Genomic DNA, 15,481 nt, shown 5'->3' on the forward strand with positions numbered 1-15,481 from the left:
GAGGAAATCAGAGAACGGTTGTGTTTCGCAACTGAAACTATGTAATTAACAGTGAATATTTGATTGACAGATTTTTTTTCTTTCGATTTCTGTTTTCTTTCGATTTGCATATTTGTTGTACAGTAGGCCTTTTTTTTTTTCTTCCTATCTATAACCTTTTATGAGAAGTTGAACTGTTAATGGATCAGACAATAGGAGCACAAATTATAGAACTGCTCTGACTTGAGGAGAAATGCTACTGACTGTATTTTCCTTTAGCTCCTCCATGATGTTTTCTTTTAAGTAAAATGTCTCCATAACAATTGTATAGCTTGTTATCAAGTTTGGTATCCTTGGTAAACCTTGCTTCCCATGGATATCTGTACCATGCATGATCCTACTGCCTTTGGTCCCTTAACTTATGGCTTTACCATGAAACTATCACCTTTTAATACACACATTTATGTCCCCCTCAGGATAAACAATGGCTTTAACTTTTCATGTAGTGCCCACATCAGGTGAAAATTTCAGATAGTTAAATCATTTGTTTTATGACCAAATGACGATGGTGGACAAAGCACCACTGTATCAAAGTCCAGACTCTTCAGTGTTCAGACTTTGAAGGTGTCAGGGAGGAATCAGTTTAAATGTTGTCATTTTTGGAACTCAAGCAAAGCAAATATTTTCTGAAGGATATTTCGGAGTGAGCGAGTCTTCTTGTGCTCATGTTTCCTCTTTGCAAATTTAGTTTTCTACATTGGTATACAGCCTGTATGTACAAGCAAACCCACTCTAAAACTGAATGAAGTATGATTCATGCAGGAGAACTGTTTCCTTGAATTGTATTAACAGGTGTTTAGTTTATTTTAAGCCACCTGTATTTCTCTCACATTGATCTGCCACATTTGCTTCTTGTGACATTATTATTGTTTAGCTACTGCCTGGTTGACAAAATGGGCTATGCTCATGCTCAATATGCTATTGTCAGCTGAATGTAAAACTGTTACATTCAATGATTTGTAAACTAAATTTAGATAATTCAATGATTTTTTTAAAAACAAATTTTGTAATGGATGCGATATAGTCGTGTCAAAAGTGTACCCTCCTCAAAAATGAAATATTCTACAGTCAGTGCAAAAAATGGTTTATTGCAACAAACAAAATTCAAAAAGAACAGACTCAACATCAGCAAATGGTCTGGCAGGCCAGAGTATCAGGTTCTCTGATTATCACCAGCCAAGAGACTTGTGTCAACGGACTTTGACCTGCCGCCAAATTTTGCACAATCCTGCAAACCAGCTGCAGTTGGAATGTTAGCATACAGTAGCAGTGTAAACATGTTTTACGTGATGGGTCCTTACAGTCCTGAAGACAACTTCAAACAACGCTTGGCCAAATTGCAAACATGAATGTACAACAAACAACAATATAGGTGTGCATAAAAAATAAAAAATAAAAACCTGCAGAGGGGCAAAGAACCTGTGGAGCACATTCAGACTTGGAGTCATAATGACCTTTTAGCAAAGTGAAGAAATAAATAAATTAGCATGGGACATTATCACTAAATCTCAAGAAAAAGAAATTCCCTGGCAAGACAGCTATTTCTTCTGAAGGCCATGAGTATTGCTATACAAAGCAGTTCCTCTTTTTTTGGCCACATTTCTTTGGTACAAAAGCAGCTTTTGTTGCTAACTCAGGAGTGACTGGACGAAAACAACTAATGGAGCTTCCTGGAAGTGTTTTAAACAGCTCATTATTGTTCACAAACCCACAGCTATCTCCCTTTGGATGTTCCTATATTAGCAAAGGAATTAAATATGGGACGGGCTTGCAGGATGAGCCAACAGCACTGTTTATGTTGGACAGAGAAAATAGTGTGAAGTGCAACAAGTTCTTGTTTTCCCCATGCTATTCCCATATGTAAAGTTACATTATAATTCCAAACACTTTTGCTTCAACACTTAGAAGCTTTCTGCTCCACAATCCATTTTCTTCATTAAACTATTTTAAATAGTAAAAAAAAACTTTAAATAGCACGCTATCAGAAAAAAATATAGCTCTGTATCAGGATAAAAGATCCTAATAAATATAATTCAATGTGGAGTTTTTAAGAGGTTGATTTTTCCTGCATCAGGGTTTAGAGTTCATGACCGTTAAAGTCTATAAAACGTTGAACACTTTATCCTCAATTAGACTAACAGACTTATCTGTGAGCATCTCTTCGCTGCTCACAAATTTGTACCCAAAAAGCTTCAGTGTTGGTCCACAAACTCTCTGTACAACTTGTGCTATCTTGAACGGCAGACTGAACCTCCATTTCTCGACTTGTTCGGAGGAGTTTTTCTGCGTAGAGTACACACCACTGGTCTCCTTAGAAGCCTGCGTGTTCTTCAGGATCCAGGATTTCACTTGTGGAGTGAAGGGGATTCCAGTAAACTTGTACATCTCCGTCGCCTTCCTCATGGGGAACCGAGCGATGTCCTCGTACCGCACCAGCATGTAACGCCGGCGCAGCCACGGCGGCTGTCTGAGGCCGACCTCGGCAGACATCCTGATGTTGTCGCAGTTCCCTTTCAGCTTCCTCACCTCGTCATCATCGATGGGCACATCACCGCCCATGGACCACTCTTTCCAGTTCTTGTATTTGGCTGCAAAGGCCACCATGCGTGAGGCCAGTACAGCTCGAGGATCTCGAACCAGCTGAATGAATTTGACGTCGAGGCGTGGGTCCTCAGCCAGAGGACGGAGAGTCTCGAGCTGGCGTACCCTCACTGACTTGATGGCTCTGTGCTCCTTCTGGAGGCAGGACTCAGACGCCATGGTCAGGTTCAGGGGCCCACAGCGTCTGCTCCTGCAGTGATATCTTTCAAAAACCCCTTTGATAAAGGGGCTGCAGACAGACTCCTCACACAGGGAGCTGCTGGACTCCCTGCGGAAGAGGGCTGTGGTGATGTGGTCCACAGGGAGAGGGTCAATGAAGCTTTCCAGCAGGGAGAAGTCGCACAATAAGAGCTGCTGGAGCACATCCCGGTACGCCTTAGCTGCCGCTGTCGCATTGGTGCCTCCGGTATCCAGAGTCAACATCTTCTCCACGTGCCACAGTGGCTCGAATAGGTAAAACATGTTGTCGCCCTGCTGGTTGAAAAACTCGCCCACAAACGAGGAGCCTGTCCTGGTGGTGGCCAACAGGAGAATGTGTTTCCTGCCCCTCGTCATCACCTCTTGGTGCTCGCTGTAGTTCTCCAGGCGCCGCTTCATCAACATGAAGTCCATCTTGTGTGAAGGGAAGGAACCATTGTGTTTCAGCAGCATGTGGGAGAAGCCACTGGGCTGTAGAGGAGTCTGGGGGGTCTGCTTTAAGGCAAGCTTATCTGACACCCTGAAAGTGTGAGAGGAAACATAGCCTTGTTGGTTAAACTCGACACCTGCAGCAATTTTGGTTGCTCAAGGAGTTTTAATATCAGTTTAAGGCTCGAAAAAGAAAAGAAAACTGCTGGAAGTCACAAAAGCTGTTCCAATGATGACTGAAATGGACTTACCTTGAGATAATGTTGTTTTCTTTCTCGATGATAACAAGTGCCACAAAAAAGACGATGGATATTGTGTATTTGATCCTCATTCTTGGATGTAGCTGTGCCAGGATATGTTCTTACAGACTGCTTCTTAATAGGTTCTGCCAATCTCGCACGCCTCCAGTTGCCTTCTTAAAGAGCCTTCCAGTTATTTGTATTCCCCGCTGTAGGCAATGTTTCATCCTGTAAATGAAATGAACATCAACCTGTCAGTTACACATTTTACACATCGGAGGACAGCTACGAGCAGCTGTTTTGTCTCAATTGTTTCTGTTAGAAGACTTTTTGTTATTTGTTTTAACAACTCATGAAAATGGGGAAGCTGACATGAGTGTTGGAAATGTAAAAGTGCCCCGTCATAGAAGTGATCGCACAAAGCCTCTTCTCTTTCTTAAGACTCCCTCCTCGGTTAGTAAAGTGTACAAAGCATTTCTGTATTATATTCTGCAAAAATAAGATGGAGGCATTTACTAAGAGGAAAAATTATCCTATTTTAGGAAGATAAGAATAGAAAATAGCTGAGTGTTTTACCCTGGAATCTAAGCCAGTCTTTGCCAAGAGGAAGTCCTTGTTATCTTTAAGTGCACCGGTGCATTTTAGGAACATGCCCACCCACCATGCAAGACTGTGGGCTGGTGCACGTAGATAAACTGTGTTTATAAGTTAGTTTGTTGAAGCTACTTTAGAAAATGAGCAAAAAAACAACTGTGAGGGCACAATGAAATATGAAAGACAGACTGCAATGAAGCGCAATTTTGTCCATTAAACAGGAATTCCACAACTGCAAAGCTACTTGCCAAAAAAACTTAAAAGAGTTTACTGGCTTGGAGCGATTTATCCTTTACCTCCCACAAATTATAGGTAACAGCAGCCTGATGTCCCAACTACCAGCTGCTCCTCCATGTCAACTCTGACAGGATATCTTGAACAGAGGCCCTCAGTGGCCAGAGCTGCTGGTAGCTTTTGTGCGTGCGAGTGACACATGTCCGAAAGCGAAGAGGTGTAACAGTGCAGTGATAACATTGAAGGGGAAAGCCTTTTTGTCACATAGCCATAAATTATAGTGTGGTGAGCTTGGAGGTCATTACTTGTAGAAGTCTGTAGAGGACAGGCAGTGGGTAGTCATAGCAAGATAAGGGTGGATTTAATGGTGCCTATTTGTGAATAGCTTGCACATTCCTGAAAGATTAATATTAGTTCACTTTTAGGATAATGGCAGCTTGAATCAGATCCCTGACTAATCTTCTGATTTTAGCATAATCCTGCCTACCTTGTCTGCCTCTGAATGGGTCAATAACACAGCCAGAGTAAATGAGACAGCCTCCAACCTGAGGAAATGTGCAGAGCATCATCAAGCTGCTGCTATTAATCGGCACAGCCACAAGCAACAGACCAACCTTTTCACTTAACTGCATCCAACTATGTTTAATACTAAACACGCCAGACTGTGTGGGAAAGTCCCGATATGTCACCACATTTTTTCTGAATTCTGGTGAGCTTTAAAGTTTCTCTGTACGACATCTGGAGGTCCGGGTATCACGTCCTGTTGCGACCTCTGTCCTGGGCCAGTTTTGAGCACAGAAGACGGTCCAAACGACTGCAGTCTAAACACAGGGAATGGTTGGACACTGCCTGTGAAATTCTCTGAGTGGGAACGGGAAGTTTACAGCTCCAATAGAGCCCTGTTGACGTGGAACGCCGTGTAATGAAAAGGTGAACAGCCTGTCTACTGAAGCACGTTTTCACTGAGGGGAAAAGTCAGCTCTGTCTTGCACCACCCTGCCGCATGCCACAGCCACAAAGGTCTCTTTACACAGGAGTGACTCTAAACCCCCCTTCTGGGTTGAGATGCAGAACATAAACTCACAGGTCATGCACACGTCACAGGGTCAGTGACTAAGCTCCTGGATGTTACAAGTCATGTAGAACTGGTCAGATGTTGACTACACCAAAGGAAATTACCACACACCACACACGCACAGTGGTCGTTTTCCATTGAGCAAATACAGTCACAGTTTGTCTGAGTAAACCAACACCAGATCTGAGCGCATGTACAGTCATAGTACATCATATGTGTGTCTGGGCTGTCTTTTTAAATGTACCTGAACAAATTATGACAAACATCCAAAAAAAAATGTGGCCAAATGAATAAGACATGAGTGGATGGTTATTGACAAAGATTTAAAGCACTCTCTTTAGAACACTGTATTTTTGAGTGTGTAGTTCTTCACATATATGATATCAAATAAACAATAAATATTCTACATCAACAATTCATCAGGAAAATAAGTAGTCTGATGTTTTGTCATTTATATGGTAAATTAGATGTACACCAATTATCTCAGCTTACTGCATCTGCTGTGTAAAGTAAAAAAAAAGAAGAAAGAAACACATGAGCTGACATTCTTGAATATTCACAAACCACTGAGGCATATGACACATTTGATCATCTGCTCATAACAAAACCGCCACTGCACCATTTATCATCTCGTTATAAATGCTTTTAATAGCTGCCTCTTATTTAATGTAAATCTTATGTGAAGACAAATTAAACACCAGCCACACAAACCCATTCTGCTGGAGACTATATTGCAAATGTACATCATGGTATAGATGTAGTAGTAGTAGATGTATAGTAGATAAAGGATTTTTTTTTTTAATTTTATTTACTCTTTGCAATACAGTGTGATGATTACAAAACAATGATAATGTGTGTCTTATATATATGAGAAACAGACTAGAAAATACAAGATTTTTTACATTTTCATCAATGATGGCATCCATCTTCATAATATTTCTGGGTGTAGTAAGTCATTGTAGGAAGTTCTATAAACACCAAAGAAACATTATTGTTAAGTACTGTAAACTAAATTTTACTCCACTCTATTTATTTGGTAACTGCAGTAACTTGGGACTTTTCAAATTAAGATTTTGCCTAGGAAACCACATAAACAATGTATAAAAGAAGATTTTCTGTCAATGAAACTAGATAATTGGTCAGAGTGGCTCATTAAAATACTTATAGTTTGTTATTCAGAGGATTAGCCAAACACAGACATTCACATCTGGTTATTTGATCTCTAAACCGTTTCTGTATTTACTTGCATAAAGTATTAATATCTGGGCATTTCGGAGGTGTGTACCTTGGCCACTTACAGGGAAATTAAGGTGGGCTGTGGTCAATCATTATCTATTTGTTAGGGAAGTTGGATTTTTGTCGGTTTCAGCTAGAGTTACTGTTGCTATGCTTACCAACAGTTTAATGAGTCCAGTGCTGTGTTCGGATTGTCCACTACAGTCTCGTACAGGTATAGTGGGCAAGTCCAAACACAGCCCAGGTCTTGATTTTAAGTTGTCACCAATTGCTACTAATTAATGAGGTCGGGCTAGAAACATTGGATAATAAACTGTTTATTTAGTATGCTGTCAGTCGCGGTGTGGGAGAGGCCAGTGGTGGAAGAAGTATTCAGATTCTTTACTTAAGTAAAATTACTAATTCAGCAGTGAGAAAATACTCCCTTGCGAGTCCTGTAGATATTAGAAGCAAAATATAGTTAAACTATTGAATTCAAGATACTAATTTTGTCCCTGTGACTGATATTTTATTGTAAGCAGCATGTTTCTGTTGCAGCTGTTGGAGTTTGGTGTCCCTAGTTTGAACCAGGGACATCAGATAAAATGGGTCATGTTTGGACTTTTTCTCAAATCAGTTGATTTTCAGGGAGATATTGGATCATTTGAACATTGTTAGTTCAGAGTGAAAATCACTATTTGGGGCAGCTGTTAAAATGCTTTTTGTAAGTCATCAGAGGCCAAAAAGATTGAAACCATTGGTTTAATATTTAATAATGTGTTGTATTTTAAAAGCTTGTCATATTATCCATTGTGTCAAATTTTCATCTTAAAAGTAAACCTGTCAAATAAGTATGTTATTTCCTTCCATGAAATGCTCAACATTCTACTTCAAATTTTACTTAAGTAAAGTATTGAGTAAATATACTTACTTACTTTCCACTACTGGTGGAAGCAGCCATAACTGGTTAAGGATAAGGGTAAGCCAGGGGAAAGGTAAGAGGAGACATCTCACTTCTCCAAGAATGTATACCCTAAGCAACTTCACTGTTGCTTAGGGTGTATGGTATGCAACAAGTTCAATTGTAGGGGAGATTCATGATTGTTGATCACATTGTTTGAGTGTAATGATTTTGCACTTGGACAGTTGGATGTAGAGGTCATGCAGCACATTTACAAGCCAAAAAGGCATACATGCACTGCATTATAATTCCAGAGCAGTGATTTGAATTCACTGTAAAACACAAAAACTGTGGAGGAAAATGTGAGTCTTCTAATAAGGTTAGGTCTCTGAGATCATGTGCTGTATGTAAAGGTCTCAAAGACAAACTGAAATCATGCCTTCTTGATTACAAAAAAAGACCCTTAAGGAAAAGTCACAAGTGATTTATTTGTAGTGGCTTTGTTCTGCTGGTATTACTAAAGTTTTAATTACGTTTTTTTTTAATTCATTAAAGTTTAACAATCCTGCCTTGTTATGTTGTAAGTTTGGTTCTGGTAATCTGTTTAGTATCATTTAAATATGTAAAGGAACAGATTGTCCACTCACCATACCCACCATTATGATGAGCTGGGGTATCTGAAGGCGTCCCGCTTTTCATCCGTGAAGTCAGCCGTCGTCAAAGAGCGACTCCGGAGAGAAAGTAATTCCATTACTTCCCCAAAACCACCTCACTTGTGAGATAGATAACAATCCAATCCAGGAGATGTAGCCGGACTAGTTTCACTGAGTAAACCCAGTCGATCAGATGGAATCATGTTTGAGGAGGCTGCAGGTCAGGCTGCCCGGCGAGCTGAATGACAAGTCTATTCAACAGTTGCGACTCACTGAACCACAACTTTGGTCCAAAGGAGCGGAGCTTCAGGCAGGAGGCGCACTGCCACGGCCCTTCACTGACTCTCTGTTGAACCGGGGGCAAAACAAACTTCGGACACATAAACCATATAATAAACTATGCGGGGCTGAACAGCGGGGTGCTGGCCTAAAACCTCCATTAGATGTTGCCGTTTTAGGGGCCAATTTGAGGTTTTAGTAGTTACTGATGTAGTCACAACAAAAGGGTGAGCACTCCACCTAGTGGTGAAAAGAACAATGTGCGTCTCAATTTCTGTACCCATAGACCAGGTGGATTAAAAATACATGATCGCAAAGCACTCCTATTTTAATGTCATGTTGTGTGTTATATTGTATGCCAGTGGTTGTAGGTTAATGATGTTGAACTTTATTTATATACCAATTTTACTTATTTATAGCACACGAATTAGACTACAAAGTGTTTTATTAGAAAAATACAGAAATCCAAATCAAATAACAATAACCCTAAACCTTTGTGTAAAATTAGGTCTCAAGAAGTAACATGCATCCGGCATCTGAAATTATGAGTAACTTTACAATGTTATGAATAATGAAAACATTGACAGGAGTCATTCTGAATTATTTTCCACATTGAATACTTTCCTGATGAAACACGTTTTACTTTATACGTATTTAAGCAACACATTAATTTGCAAGGCTTCGCTTTTAAAGGTGTATTTTTACTTGCAGATGTTTTTATTTGAAATCGGATCCCGGGACCTTTTTCTTTTTTTTTTTGCATTTTTACGGGATTATAAAACGCTCGCTTGAGTTTGAACTACAATTCCCATCAGATCTGTCGCGTGATGATGACGTCCAAAGTGGGACCTTTCGCGAAGGTTGAAAAAAAAACAAAAAAACAATTGCGTCAGAAACTTGCGCACTTCTTTCCGGAAAGGTGCACGACGAGCTTAGCTGCGCGGTATGTAACGTTTACTCACCGTTAAGTGTATTATAGTGAGTATTCATGTCACACTATTAATGTGGATAGTTAATTCATGCGGTTGGACGTTTTACTGTAATAATGGAGGGCTCATTGACGACGCAGCTAACTGCTAACTAAGCGTGTGTTTAGCCGTCAGCTAACTCGGTTATACGAACCTTCAATGTTATGACATTCAACGTTTTATCTATTTACTGAATTGTCTTTGTTGTTGCTACATTACTGCAACTGTAGCAAAGCACTCGCTGTCACCGCAACAATGTGACGTTTGTTTAGTGCAGCAGATGGACATTTTGGATATTTATTAAGGCGACAGAGTCACAACAATATATCACAAGATGCTCTGTTTTGTCTTTTCAGGTTGATAACGGGACAATAAATTAAAAAAAAAAAAAAAAAAAAAATGACCATGTTGGTGGCGAGGCTGACATGCCTGAGGAGTCTCCCGCTCGCCGGGCTCCGTCCCGGGCTGACACAGGGCTCTTCTGCCCTGAGATCACCGCTGCTCAGGCCCCAGCAGGTGACGGAAAACACCTTCCCCCCCTCCCCCTCCCCCTTCCTGCAATTTAAGTTATTTCTACTACTTGTACTAAGATTAGACTAAGTTAGAAGAAACTCTTATTCAAATTTGAGTCACCTCAGCCCCACTAAGCTTGTTTTACAGTACATCCAAAATCGGTGGTTTTCTGTTCCTTTTCAGTCAGACATATGTTGGTCTCGATCATGCATGCTTCTCCTTTGGCTGATTTAAAGACAAGAACTCGTGAATACAAATAGACAAAGCGTGGGGGAAAAAAAGAAAAAAGAAAGGAGTTGTTATATAAACAGGATCAGGATACCGATAGCTCGGATTTTATTATTCGCCTCAACCAGGTGCCTCAGTGGGAACGAAGTAACTTCACGGTGCCTAAATACTCAGACCGACTGACCTCGTGATTCCAGCATCCGATATGTTTGCATCAATTCAGTGGTCTCGTACAAGGCTAAAACACTGATCAGTGATTAGTGGTAGTTCGTGTAGTTGCACCCGACCTGATGTTTGATAAATATTTGTTATGATTAAATGATAAAAAGCCATTTGTTAAATACAACTCCCTGCGTACTCCCTGATTGTTTTCAGTTTTGATTGATAAGGCCAAGTGTGAAATCCCAGCTCTTAAACAACAATTCCAGGTTTGTGTAAAGTTTTTTTTTCTCTTCCCCCCCCCCCCCCTTTCATCAGGGTTTTTCCTCAAAGGCCAGATTTGGGTTCCGCCGTGCGAAGACAACCAAAGACCAGCTCAAAGAAGCAGCTTTTGAGCCAGCAACAGATACTTTCATCAAAAGTAAGAGCTATGATACATACCACTTATTTTGAGTTGTACTTACTGTTACACAAGTCTTGTGTTTTCCACCTTCCCAAGCAGACAGCTCAAGTGATTTGAGCCCTGCTGTAATGATAAACTGCGTGATTACTGTTCGGTTTCCCAATTATTTTTTTTTAGAGTACAAAAAAAAAAATCAAATAAAATGATTCTTAAAGGATTTTTTTTTATTTTGTCCCTAGTTGACAGCATGGGAAGAATGGTTTTGGCTGGAGGTGCAGCAGTTGGCCTTGGAGCGCTGTGCTACTATGGACTTGGCATGTCCAATGAAATCGGTGCCCTTGAGAAGTCAATGTGAGGAGCAGCTTTTTAGTACCGACAGCTCTTTAATGTCATTTTGAATCCCGGATAAGTAGAAACATGTGTTTCCTACTATCTAAAGGCCCCCTTTCCTCTCCGTGCAGGATCTGGCCTCAGTATGTTAAAGACAGGATCCACTCCACCTACATGTATTTTGCCGGCAGTATTGGACTGACAGCTCTTTCAGCTGTAGCTGTGAGCAGGACCCCGGCACTCATGGGTCTGATGATGAGAGGGTCCTGGCTGGTAAGCTTTATAACTCAAATGGATCCAACAGATCCTTACAGCATTGTAACTTGCATTTTAGATAAACCTGAACACCTTGGAGCTGGTGCAGTAATACGAAGTATAGTGGCTCTGATGTATTTAACATTTTCAGATGAATTCATTAATACGAATGTTTACTGTTTGTTCTAATCCAGGCAATTGGGGCAACTTTTGCGGCTATGATTGGTGCCGGCATGCTGGTCAGGTCCATTTCATATGAGCAGAGCCCAATGCCCAAACACCTCGCCTGGATGCTCCATGCAGGTATGCAAGTTAAAGTCTTGTAAAAATGAAATATTCTCTTATGTCGTCCTGTTATTTCTGCTATGTAGTTGCCACCATTGGCCACTAGGGGGCAGTCATATCGAGGCTCAGAGTAAACAGCTGCTGTGGTCTTTAAACCTCTACAGTGTATGGCACCAATCTGTTCTTGTTGTTTTGAAATTGACATTGAGTTGTCCTTTTGTTGTACTTATTGATAAGGTGTGATGGGTGCGGTCATCGCCCCCCTTACTCTCCTGGGAGGGCCTTTGATGATGAGGGCCGCCTGGTACACAGCAGGCATCGTGGGAGGTCTGTCCACTGTGGCCATGTGTGCTCCAAGTGAGAAGTTCCTCAATATGGGAGGGCCTTTGGCTGTCGGCTTTGGAGTGGTGTTTGCCTCCTCTATTGGTAAGTACCGTACAATTTCAGCTCATAAACCGTCTCGGCAACCTCAAGTAACAGTGAACAAGTGGGTGTTCAGACTGTCGGGTTGGGTCCATTTTTCAATGCCATCATCCATCGCCGAAGGGCTGACAGTTGTCACGATGGGAGCCTGGTATTACGATCCCCATGTAAATAAGTAAATGCACAGGTATTTCAAAAATGGATGCGTCCTTGCTCACTCAAGCCTCCATCCATGCGCCCACCGTAAGCAATATATGATGTATTTCACCTCTCTAAATGTCTGAAAATACTTCTGTGAGTTTGTAATTCACGACCTGAACCGCAACCGGATGGGTTCAGGCTCAGATTATTTACTTATTCTAGCAGGTTTAGGAGAGTCAGGTCGTGCACTGCAGTGGATAAATGAACTCTGCAGGGGAGCGGGGACGTGTGTCCAAAATGACGCGAGGTAAACCCAAAGGAAAAATAAAACCTAAACCCAAAGAAGCCTTCGGGGAAGCAAGCGTCACGTAGACGGCTTGTGCTTTTATTCAGTGAACAGCTGCTTTGTCGCTCCCACTTCAGTTTATAGACTAATGTCTGTAATATTCATAGACTAATGTCAAGTGTACATAAACTGCAAGTTTTCCATTTGCAGTACAACAGATGACACTCAAAATATAGAAGTGTGATCACCTCGGTGAAATGTCACCAAGTCAAGTGGCATGATATGTTCTTGGTGAATGCACATTGTTTCATTAAATGCCTCATAAAAGACTAAAGGGAAATATTAAATGCCAGCTATTGGCTTTTTTTTAATATATTTTTTTTTAACATGATTATGTCCCCGTAGTCTAGTGCCACGTGAGAAACATCATTTCTTCCTAAATATAGAACAAATGAGTAAATCGCACTGAAAGTGTTTGTTTTCACACAACCAAACCAAGTGATTAATGCAAATATTTCTTTCTTGTCGTCACACAATAACAGAATAAAGCGGTGAAGAAAAATGGAACAGTAACGATGACACATCAGATAGTGAAATAACATTTACAAAAACTGTAAAAATTGTGGATGGATGTTATTTAACCCTTTCCAAAACAAAACAGAAAAGCTTTAGTGTGAGGACAATTTGTTTTGGTGTACAATTCAACAAATCTACAGGATGAGTTTTGCTGCAGTTATGGGGGGGGGAAAAAAAAAAGCTTTAGCACTTATGACCAAGTACCATTTCTGTGGTGGCTCACTGTCTGATCACATCTGTTTTTCAAAATCAAGCACTGAGCCGAGCAGCTGAATGCAGCTAAACTATTGATTATCACAAGATGACCAGCAAATGATTTATTTACGTCCGTCTGTTAGCTTTCTCACAGCAAATGTTCTGTCTTTCTCAGGATCCATGTTCCTGCCGCCCACCTCGGCGTTCGGAGCAGGCCTGTACTCGATTGCCGTCTACGGAGGCCTGGTCCTGTTCAGCATGTTCCTCCTCTATGACACGCAGAAGGTCATCAAGCGAGCGGAGACGCACCCGCTCTACGGCGTCCAGAAATACGACCCCATTAATGCGTGAGTCGCTCTGGGAATTAAAGTCCACTTCTTCCTTTTTGCCGCACAGTTCTGTTGTTACTTTTAACATCGTGTGGATCTCATTCCATGTATTTCTATTGCTCTTCCAGGTGTATGGGGATTTACATGGACACAATTAATATTTTCATGAGGCTGGTGATGATCCTGGGCGGCGGCGGCGGCGGCGGCAGAAGGAAGTAAAACACCAGCACGAGTTCAGCTGCAGTTTTAAGCTCTGAATAAAGTCATGTTCGTTACTAAGCAGCATACACCAGGTGTTATCTTTTAGAGACCGCTCTTATGTAACTGGTAGATCAAGGCTTTGCGGGGTTTGCACTCTGTGGTGCATGTTTGCCAGTCCATGTAAAGGATACAAATTATTGTACATTGTTAACACGGAGACGGAGCTCTTACCTTGATTTTGGAAGTATCCTGGGGTCACAGATTAATTAAATCACCTTTGTATTGTTCTTTATGTTTTCTATTTATTTGTACTCGCTGGTGTTTCTGTTTTGAAAAATATTTAAAAGTTCCAAAAGTATAGTAACAGAAATGTCACATATGTCTGTCGTAGACTGGCATTCACAGGACAGAAAATGACTATGCTTTATGTTTCTTGCTTCAGAAATTCGCCGATGTTGCACTTCTGCGATGAGTTCAAAGGTTCATATACATTAGTTCATATAGTTCTGCAAAAAATACAGTAATTTCAACAGTGGGATCACTTAATAAAATAAGTCAAAAATGATGTTTGCTGTTGTTGTAGATTTTGGAGGGTGAGCCAACATGATACCCGATACAGACCTTTTCACAGAAGACATTATGTTGTGTACCTGTAGGAAAACAACAGGTCTTGTATGATATTATTAATGACAGTTGAATTCTCTTTAGATGCTTCAGTTCCAGGCTCTAGGTATTGTTCATGCCGACATACCCACAGAGAAATGTTCCCATTCTTAGCGTTCACCCTAACAGTGACAAGGAACAGATAACCGTAGTGCTATTAAATTAAACCTGTTTTTATCCATCTTATTATTCCCTGTTAGTTATTACTTAAGATACATCATGAAAATGATGTGGTCCCCAAAAGTATTAGGACAGTTCCAACTATTCGTAAAAGTCCATGATTGTTCATTAGGTTATTTTATATATAAGATAATATGATCAATTATAATGTTAAATACGTATTTGATCCACAGAAAAACACATTAATCCCAGTTAACCACGGCATAAAATTGTCATCCTCTAATTTTGTCAGTATTTTTTTTGCAAGTTCATGTTGGGCGAGCAATGTTTGGAAAGTAGGGGATTTTTTTTTTATAACAGTGGGTGACTCTGCCTTGTTAATAAATTCTTAACCATCTGGCACTTATTAAATTAAATTTGCCAAACCTTTTAACTGAACGTTACAAGTGGGCTCGGTGACCATCAAAACCGCTGACATCGAAATAACCAGAGCTGTTGCTCAGATTAGTTGTTGTGAGTCGCGGTGTAAACTTTAGTTCTTAACCTCTCCCCGCTGCCACCAAATCCTCCCAAACTGACTTAACTTTAACATTCGTTATCCACACTCTTAGCGGTTCGGAGCAGCCTGGGGGGACTGGCGGGGTCCACCTTGTATTTCGGTGTAAACAGAGTCGGTGTGTAGCAGCAGATGACAAAGGCTTAGCCTAGTAATCCTCTTGTCCACCATCTGGCTCCTCCTCTAGAATTAAACCTTCAAACCAGGGCACTTGCAACAGATGCTAACATCTGTAAATGTGCAGGTGCCTCATTAAAGCATGTACACGTGGAGCGCCCAGCTGCCAGGCGGTGTTTTAAATCTCTCGGATCATGCTCATGTTTAGGACGCGTATGATTCATATATAGCGTGTACTGAAAAAAAATCCTGCAGATGGGAGGGTTAAAGAGGGCG

General features: G+C 40.9%; 2 protein-coding genes across 3 annotated transcripts; one reads left to right on the forward strand and one right to left on the reverse strand.

Annotated features, from left to right (window-relative positions):
• Window positions 1-1,106: 1,106 nt before the first annotated feature.
• Window positions 1,107-8,343, reverse strand: LOC138616738 (carbohydrate sulfotransferase 3-like). 2 transcript variants are annotated; one of them, XM_069691262.1, is made up of 3 exons: window positions 8,182-8,343; window positions 3,519-3,734; window positions 1,107-3,358 (listed from the first exon to the last, which is right to left on the reverse strand). In XM_069691262.1, the coding sequence occupies exons 2-3, from the start codon at window positions 3,596-3,598 to the stop codon at window positions 2,140-2,142; spliced, it is 1,299 nt and encodes a 432-aa protein (XP_069547363.1). In that variant the 5' UTR covers window positions 3,599-3,734; window positions 8,182-8,343; the 3' UTR covers window positions 1,107-2,139. The 2 variants fall into 2 exon arrangements, with proteins under 2 accessions (XP_069547363.1, XP_069547364.1); XM_069691263.1 differs by having other exon boundaries at window positions 8,173-8,343.
• A 978-nt stretch (window positions 8,344-9,321) lies between these two features.
• Window positions 9,322-14,314, forward strand: ghitm (growth hormone inducible transmembrane protein). The gene is made up of 9 exons (XM_069691903.1): window positions 9,322-9,400; window positions 9,782-9,941; window positions 10,644-10,746; window positions 10,968-11,079; window positions 11,190-11,331; window positions 11,508-11,616; window positions 11,836-12,024; window positions 13,395-13,566; window positions 13,677-14,314. Exons 2-9 carry the CDS (start codon window positions 9,825-9,827, stop codon window positions 13,765-13,767), a joined length of 1,035 nt encoding a protein of 344 aa, XP_069548004.1. The 5' UTR covers window positions 9,322-9,400; window positions 9,782-9,824; the 3' UTR covers window positions 13,768-14,314.
• The last annotated feature ends 1,167 nt before the right edge of the window (window positions 14,315-15,481 follow it).

Source organism: Brachyistius frenatus, unplaced genomic scaffold, assembly GCF_029030835.1.
Source record: "Brachyistius frenatus isolate BFR_SWC_R1_liver_20210118 unplaced genomic scaffold, ASM2903083v1 Contig_11, whole genome shotgun sequence".
NCBI lineage: Eukaryota > Metazoa > Chordata > Actinopteri > Embiotocidae > Brachyistius > Brachyistius frenatus.